The sequence below is a fragment of the Lonchura striata genome, chromosome 18, assembly GCF_046129695.1.
Source record: "Lonchura striata isolate bLonStr1 chromosome 18, bLonStr1.mat, whole genome shotgun sequence".
NCBI classification, from domain to species: Eukaryota; Metazoa; Chordata; class Aves; order Passeriformes; family Estrildidae; genus Lonchura; species Lonchura striata.
The window spans coordinates 2,972,820-2,981,456 of NC_134620.1; the positions used below are offsets into that span (position 1 = coordinate 2,972,820).

Below are 8,637 nucleotides of genomic sequence, written 5' to 3' on the forward strand. Positions count from 1 at the left end.
CATGGCAGGGCTGGCCCTGTTTCCATCCTCAGGACACAGGGCCCTCTCTGCCTGCTGTGGGGTGTGTTTCCCCTCTGGAAAACCCCGTGTCACCTACCCCAGCCCTGGGTGACAGATCCCAGCCCCACATTCCCAGCCTCTTTCCCTGTCTTCTCCCCAGGACAAGCCAGCAGAGCCAGGGTGTCTCTGTAAGCACTTTTTATTTGGTTATTGCACAGAAAGCAAAGATCAGTGGGCTGAGGTTCCTGGTGCACCGTGTGTGTCTGTGAGCATTCCAGCAGCTCCCAGCCTCTCCCACCTCTGCCCAGAGGGACTGTCACCCCCAGGGCAGGGCAGGACCCCGCCAGCCCCCCCAAGCAGCTACAGCTCTGCATTGCACTCATCCATCCATTGCACATACATTAAATAAATGCACTTAGAGGAGAAGGGTGGTGGGGTTCCCCTGGGGGTCCCCCCTCTTCTCCTGGGTTATAATTCAAGTGTTTAAATGTGGCGCTCGGCGAATATCACGTTCTGCGAGGGAAGCAATCGCCCACCCGAGGGGCTCTCACGGGCCTATTGCTAAGGGAAAGCCTGGCCTGGGCAGCCCTGGGGGTCCCTGGGGTCCCACCCTGGGCCCAGCCATCGGAGGGAGCGGAGCAGCTCCTGTGCCCGGAGGTGCCTTCGGCGCCCGGGACTCTTCCATCACTTCTTCCCCGGCTCCGGGGCTGTGCCCTCCTTGCCGGAGGGAGCCTCGGCTTTGGGGGGTTCCTTACTGGCTTTGGGCTCATCTTTGGGTTTTGCTTTAGCTTTGGCTTCCTCCACTTTCTTGGGTTCCTCTGCTTTCTCCTTCTTGGGTTCCTCCACCTTCTTAGGCTCCTCTGCCTTCTCCTTCTTGGGCTCCTCTGCCTTTTCTTTCTTGTGCTCTTCCGCCTTCTTGGGCTCCTCTGCCTTCTCCTTCTTAGGTTCTTCTACTTTCTTCTTGGGCTCCTCTACCTTCTCCTCAGCCTTTGGCTTTTCAGCCTCCTTGGTGGCCGCTTTGCTGACCTCCTGCTGAGGTTTTGCTGGAGCCTCCTCAGCTTTTCCCTCTTTGGCAGGTTTGGGGCTTGGCTTGGTCTCTTTGGCCTGTGGAGCTGGAGGTTCTGGCACAGCAGTTGCCTTCTCCTTGGGTTTCTCCTCTGCCTTGGCGGGGACGTCCTTTTTGGGAGCTTCCTCCTTCTTACCCTCCTCAGGCTTGGAGGGAGCCTTCACCTCCTTTGTGGGGGCCTTTGGAGCAGGGCTTGGCTCCTTGGCTGGGGCCACTTCCTTCTGTGGAGACTTGGCCTCCTCCTTCATGGGAGATTTGGCTTTCTCTGGGGACTTCACAGCCAGGGGCTTGGCCTCCTCCTTAGAGGGGCTTGGGGGCTTCTCTGGGGATTTGGCAGCTGGGGGTTTGGCTTCCTCCTTAGAGGGAGTTGCAGGTGGCTCTGGGGACTTCACAGCTGGGCTCTTGGCCTCCTCTTTAGAGGGGGCTGGGGGTTTCTCTGGGGACTTGACAGTCGGGGTCTTGGCCTCCTCCTTTGAGGGAGGTGTGGGTTTCTCTGGGGACTTCACTGTTGGGGTCTTGGCTTCATCCTTTGAGGGAGGCGTGGGTTTCTCTGGGGACTTCACTGTTGGGGTCTTGGCTTCATCCTTTGAGGGAGGTGTGGGTTTCTCTGGGGATTTCACTGTTGGGGTCTTGGCCTCATCCTTAGAGGGCGTTGGTGGCTTTTCAGGGGATTTGACAGCTGGAGTCTTGGCTTCTTCCTTTGAGGGGGTCGGGGGTTTCTCTGGGGACTTCACAGCTGGGCTCTTGGCCTCCTCCTTTGAGGGGGTTGCAGGTTTTTCTGGGGATTTCACAACTGGGGTCTTGGCCCCCTCCTTTGAGGGGGATGGGGGCTTTTCAGGGGACTTGACTGCTGGGGTCGTGGCCTCCTCCTTTGAGGGGGACTCAGGTTTCTCTGGGGACTTGGCCTCCTCCTTTGCAGGAGACTTGGCCTTTTCTTCACCCTCTTCTTCAGCTTTCTCCTCTTCTTCTTCCTCTGCCTCTTCCTCCTTCTCTTCAGGTTTTTCCTCTTCAGCCTCTTTCTCAGCCTCCTCCTCCTCTGTGACCTCCTCGGTCACCTGGATTTCCTCTGTCTGCTCCTCCACAATCACCGTCTCCTTCTCTGATTTTTCCACCACCTTGATCTTCTCCTCGCTCTTCACCTTGATGCTGGTGGTGATGCTGGGAGGCTTGGGGACCACCTCGGGGTAGGAGAGCATCCCAATGCCAGTCTCGAGCCGATACTCCTCCCCTTCCAGGAGCTTTCTGCCAGGGAGAGACCAGGGCAGGGCACTCAGTGATGGCTTCTCCTCTCCTCCCGTGACCAGGAGCTGCCAGCAATGTCCTGCAGCTCTGTCTCCCTCCTGCCCCGTCCTGGATGATCCTCTGCTCATGTGGCCTGGGATGAGCAGGTTTTCTTGCCCTTCCCTCCACACACCACTGCATCACCCAACTGGACATTGCCCACCATGGCTTTGGAGGATGGATGATTTGCTCACCAAGAAGAGCCCAGGTGTTAACAAGGGCCCTTGAGCAGACCTGGCTGAGACCCCCCCACACACCTTCCCCTGCCCCCCCTGTACCTGTAGGCAGCAATTTCGATGTCCAGGGCCATTTTGACGTTGAGCAGATCCTGGTACTCGCGGAGCTGAGCTGCCATCTCCCACTTGGTGTTCCTCAGCTCGCTGTCAAGCTGCTGGATGGTTTCCTGTGGGCAGACAGAGCAATAATGGGGGGGAGGGGGACACACGGCACAGGAGCAGGGGGACACAAGAGCACCCCTAAACTGTCCCCTGGTCTTCAGCACCACGGTGTCCTCATGGATTTGCCTGCAGCCACCTCCTCCTGCAGACACACGGGGAAGGGGACACAGGCAGGGGTGGTTTCAGGGTGTCCAGTTGCCTTGGGGGACCTGGCAGGAGCCCTGCATGCCCTGAGCAAGGAGCTGCACTCCAGCTGAGCCCCTGGCCTGCTCCCAGCCCTGCCTCCAGCCGGGACAAGCAGTGGGAAGGCTTCTAGGGGTGAAGTTCAGTTCACTGAATGCTTCAGTTCCAGTGGGAGCTGAACTCCAGCTGGAGGCTGATGGGCACCACCCTGGGGACAGCGCTTCATTCCAAGGTCACCAGGGCAGCCTTCACTTCCCAGATCTGGGGCACAGGATGTGGCCCAAACCCTGGACACACTTCCATGGCGTTTGTGACCATCCTCACAGGCAGCTCCGTGCCAGGCAGAGCCATGGGGCAGTTCCAGGGCTGTTGAGGGACACAACAGCCCAGACACCACCTCAGGCTCTGGGATCCTGATCCCTGTGGGCTGGGGCAGGCCTGACAACTCCTTCACATCCCTGAAGCCAAAATCCCAGCGCTGCCCCTCCCCAGCAGCTGGATGGTCCCTCCCCAGCCTGGGCCGCTGCCCACTGCGCCACGGCACCTGGTAGGACAGGACATCTGCATGGTGGCGCTCCTCCGAGTCCTGCCTCTGCCTCTCCAGCGACTCCTGGGTCCCTTTGAGGGCTTCCAGCTCGGTGGTCTTGGCCTGGAGCTGCCGGCGGTACTCGGAGATCTCCTCCTGGGCCAGGCGCATGGCGTCCGTGTTCACCTTGGCCACCTCCGAGAGCTTGTCCAGCCTCACTGCAATGGAAAAGGGAAGCTGCAGGGCGGGAGGGAAGGAGGCTGCAGCCTCCCCTCCCTGGGGAAACTCAAACCTGTCCGTGCCACACATCCCTGTCCTCTGCAGAGCCGCCCCAGCTCCCTGAGCGCTCTGCCTTCCCCACCCCTCGCTCCATCTCTGCCGGGAAGTGAAGGAGGACGGGCAAGACGAGCTCGGGCGTGTTTCCGCCATCCTGGACTTCAGCCAGGGCAGATCCTCGCTGCAGCCCCCGCCTCCCCTTCAGCTGTGCCACAGCCCCCTGCCCCACGGCGCTGCCCCCCATCCCAGACACGCCAACCCTGGCCCCGGGGCGGGGGGGTTTTACCGCAGCGCCCTGCGGACACCCGAGGGGACGGGGGTGGCACAGAATGAGGGGACAGGAATGGGGAGCAGCGATCCTGCGGCTCCCGGGGCAGCCCCCGCCCCGCGGGACGGGCGCCCCGGGGCGGCGCCGCCGCTGCCCGCGGTGCTGAACCGCCGCTGTCCGCGGTGCTGGACCGGCCCTGCGCTGCCGGGGGCTCAGCCTGGGGTGCCGACCCCACCCACGCCCCCCCCCCAGCACCGGAGTGTTCCCCCGGTCCCCAAAAAAAAGAGCCACTCCCTGTCCTCCCCTCCCGCGGCAAGGATGCGGTACCGCCTCCCTCCCCCCAGCGCTGCAAACACCCCTGGCCTCGCCCCGGCTCAGAGGGACCAGCACAGTACCCTGCAGAGTCAGAGGGCCCGGCACCCCAAAAACTTGCGGGGGGCCGGGCCAGTGATCCTGGAACCCTCCTCGAAACTCACTGCGGGGCAGAGGGGAGTCGGGCAGCGCAGGCACTGGGGCTCTGGTGGCAGGGATGGGGTCACCCTGAAGGGTGCTGGGGGTACGGGAGGTCCCCGCACACTGCTGGGGTTGGGGGACACTAACGCCCTCCCCGAGCACAGTATATGGGGCTGGGTATCCCAACACCCTCCAGGAGCACGGTAGAGGTGGGAGGGGTCCCTGCACCTCCCGGGGTCGGGCACTCTAACACGACACAGAGAGCGGGGGGGGGGTCCCCGCATCCCTCGGGCCTCCCTCGCTCCCTTTGCTCCACCCCCATCCCGGAGCGCGGCAGCCCGGGCTGCCCCGGGGAGGCTGTCCGGCGGCCGCAGCCCGGCACTCACCGCGGAACCACTCCTCGGCCTGCAGGGTGCTGCGGGCCGCCGTGCCCTCCAGCTGTGCGCGCAGGTCGCGGAGCGCGGCGGTGACGCCGGGGCGCAGCGAGGCGGGCGGCTCGGCGGGCAGCTCGGGGCGCGCCCCGCGCAGCAGCGCTCCCACCTCGGCGCGGTGCTGCCGCCGCAGCTGCTCCGCCTCCTCCCGCAGCGCCCGGGCTCGCTCCTCCAGCGGCGCCCGCGCCCGCTCCTCCTGCGCCGAGCGCTGCGCCAGCCCGCGGGCCGCCGCCTCCAGCTCCGAGCGCTGCCGAGCCTCGTCCTCCAGCCTCCCCCGCAGCGCCGCCACGTCCTCGGCCAGGCGCGCCCGCTCCAGCCGCAGCTGGCCCTTCTCGGCGCCCAGGCGCAGCACGGTGCCCCGCATGTCCCGCAGCTCCCGCGCGTACAGCTCGCCCATGGCCGAGCGCCCCGCCTGCTGCTGCCGCAGCGCCGCCGCCTCGGCCGCCAGCGCCCGGTTCTGCTGCTCCAGCGCCCGCACCCGCTCGATGTAGCCGGCGAAGCGGTCGTTCAGCACCTGCAGCAGCTCCTTCTCGTTGCGCGCCCGCGGTTCGCCGTTCAGCGAGTCCAGGCTCTCGGTGGAGGACGCGGCCGCGCTGCCGCCGCCGCCCCCCGCGCCCCGCGCCCGTCCCACCGCCGGGGCCGGCCACGAGTAGAAGCCGCTGGAGGCGGCGGAGCGCGGGGCAGCGCGGCCCGGCTCCTTGCGGAGCCCCCCCGGGGGGCCCAGCAGCGTCTCCAGCATCAGGCTCATGGCGACCCCCGCCCTCGCTGCGGCACCGGCGCGGCCGCCCGCTTTTATAGCGCTCGGGGCGGCCGCTCCGCCCCGCCACCGGCAGCGGGGGTGGGCACCGGCACCGGCACCGGCACCGCCCCGCGCCGCCGCCGCAGCCCCGCGGTGCGGGGGGACCCGGCTGCCACGCCCAGGTGGGGAGCGGGAGCCGCAGCAGAAAGGAGCGGATTGTCCCCCGGCGGGAGAACGGGGACACCGGGCACAGCGGGATCCCGGGAGCAGGAAACACCACCGGGAAGGGAGCGGAGAGTGCCCCCGGGCAGACAGCGTGACCCCCGGGAATAGAGAGTGGGAGCCCTGGGAAGGGAGGAGGGAGCTGCTCAAGAGAGAACACATCCCCCGGGCAGGGAGCAGGAGCACTGGGAATAAAGAATGGGAGCCCCGGGAAAGGAGCAGGGACACCCCAGGACAGAGTGAAGACCTCGTGGGAAGAGGAGTGCCCTGAAGAGAGAAGGGACCCTCCGAGCAGAGAGCGGGATAAGAGGAATGGAGGGTGGGACCCTGGAGGACAGGGCCAGGACCCCCTGGAGAGGGAGTGGGGACCTCCTGGTGTGACCGTGAACCCCCCGGGCAGAGAGAGGAACACCTGGGAATAGAGTGGGGTCCCCACGAATAGAGAACGGCACCCTGGGGAGGGAGCTGGGACCACCCAGTACAGAGCAGGAACCCACCCCGGTGTGAAGGGGAAAGGGGGGACCCCCGGGTGGCGCAGACAGCTCCTCCACGGGTGGGGCAGCGACCCTGGGGTGTGGCCGTCACTTGGTGTCCCCCCGGGGTCAGGCACTGACTGGGGCTGGGGGAGGTGGGCTCCTGCTGGCTGGGGGGGCTGCCGGGAGGGTCCCCTGAGGGGACAGGGGACACCCTGCGGGATGCAGGGAGGGATGGGAGGCTCATGGCTGCCATCCCGGCCGGGATGGGGATGGGGAAGGGGATGGAGACAGGGATGGGGTGGGGGGGATGTGACCCCCAAAACCTGCCCTTGGGACCGGGCCATGCACGGGCCACCCAACCAATCAGCACTCGGGTATCATTCAACCAATCAGCACTCGGGTACCACCCAGCCAATCAGCACTCGGGTGCCATCCAGCCAATCAGCACTTGGGTACCATCCAGCCAATCAGCACTCGGGTATCATTCAACCAATCAGCACTTGGGTACCATCCAGCCAATCAGCACTCACAGACACCTCGGCCAGTCAGCCCATATGGGCCAGTGGCCAATCAGCAGTCACAGGCCACCCAGCCAATCAGCATAGCTGCTGCCCAGCCAATCAGCACACACAGACATCAAGATGTAGGCAGGTACTGACAGCTCAGCCAATCAGCAGCCAGGCTTAGAGAGCCAGCCAATCAACACATAAGTCCCTAGATCCTAGCCAATCAGCAACCAGGTCCATAGACATCACCCCAGCCAATCAGCAGGCAGGAGCACAGATCCCAGTGAATCAGCACACGGGTCCTTAGATCCCAGCCAATCAGCACACAGGAGCACAGATTCCCAGCCAATCAGCATGCAAGTCCATATATCCCAGCCAATCAGCATGCAGGAGCACAGATCCCAGCCAATCAGCACACGGGTCCATAGATCCCAGCCAATCAGCCTGCAGGAGCACAGATCCCAGTGAATCAGCACAGGGGTCCCTAGATCCCAGCCAATCAGCACACGGGTCCATAGATCCCAGCCAATCAGCATGCAGGAGCACAGATCCCAGCCAATCAGCACACGCTCCCTGGCTCCCGGAGCAGCCCTGCTGTCCCGGGTGGGAGCAGGTCCCACGCCGTCCCTCATCCCACGGAAGCCATGGAGGCAGGGCCGGGAGCAGCCAGGAGGAGCGGGCTCGGCCGGGCCGCTGGGGACACATCCCCGGGAGGCGCTGGGGACACGGGACAGCCGGCCCTGGGCGCCCCCGAGCCCGCCCTGCTCCCGCGGGCACTGCCGCTGGCCGGCCACGGGGACTGCCCCAGAGGGCCCTTCCTGCCCTGGGGACACCCGGCGGAGCAGGGGGACACAGCCTGTGGAGGGTGTCACCCTGTCCCCCACACCCCGTGTGACCCCGTTCCAAGCCCTGTATCCAAGCCCTTTTCCCCGTGTCCATCCCAATCCCTGTCCCCCGTATGTCTCTGCTCCATCCCGTGTTCCCACCCCATGTCTCCATCCTGTCTCTAACCCTGTCCCTATCCTGTGTCCCCATCCATGTCCTCATCCCATGACCCCATCCTCTGTCCCAATTCCTGTCCCCATCCCATGTCCCTGTCCCATATCCTCATGCCATGTCCCTGTCCCTTATCCCCATCCCATGTCTCCATCCCCTATCCCCCATTCCCATCCCATGTACCCGTCCCATGTCCTCATCCCATATCCCTATCCCTACTGCCTGTCCCTGTTCCCTGTCCCCCTCCCCTATTCCCTTTCCCCGTCCCTACTCCCTGTTCCCCTCCCCTGTCCCCATCCCTGTCCCCGTTCCCTGTTCCCCATCCCTGTTCCTGTTCCCCGTCCCCATTCCCTGTTCCCGATTGCTGTCCCCATCCCTGTTCCCCATCCCTGTCCCTGTCCCCATCCCTGTCCCATTCCCTGTCCCCATCCCTGTTCCCCATCCCTGTCCCTGTCCCTGTCCCCATCCCTGTCCCATTCCCTGTCCCATTCCCTTTTCCCATCCCTGTTCCGTTCCCTGTCCCCATTCCCTGATCCCGATTGCTGTCCCCATCCCGGTTCCCATTCCCTGTCCCCATCCCTGTCCCCGTCCCTGTCCCCGTCCTGTCCCCATCCCTGTCCCCATTCCCTGTCCCCATCCCTGTCCCCGTTCCCTGTCCCCATTCCCTGTTCCCATCCCTGTCCCCATCCCTGTCCCCATCCCTGTCCCCATTCCCTCTTCCCATCCCTGTCCCCATCCCTGTCCCCATCCCTGTCCCCATCCCTGTCCCCGTTCCGTGTCCCCATTCTCTGTCCCATCCCGGTTCCCATTCCCTGT

At 64.8% G+C, this 8,637-nt stretch overlaps 1 protein-coding gene across 1 annotated transcript; it reads right to left on the bottom strand.

Moving 5' to 3' along the window:
• Positions 1-181: 181 nt before the first annotated feature.
• On the bottom strand, positions 182-5,636 carry NEFH (neurofilament heavy chain). Its single transcript, XM_021537344.2, has 4 exons — positions 4,838-5,636; positions 3,473-3,672; positions 2,626-2,750; positions 182-2,308 (listed from the first exon to the last, which is right to left on the bottom strand). The coding sequence occupies exons 1-4, from the start codon at positions 5,628-5,630 to the stop codon at positions 685-687; spliced, it is 2,742 nt and encodes a 913-aa protein (XP_021393019.2). The 5' UTR covers positions 5,631-5,636; the 3' UTR covers positions 182-684.
• Positions 5,637-8,637: the final 3,001 nt, after the last annotated feature.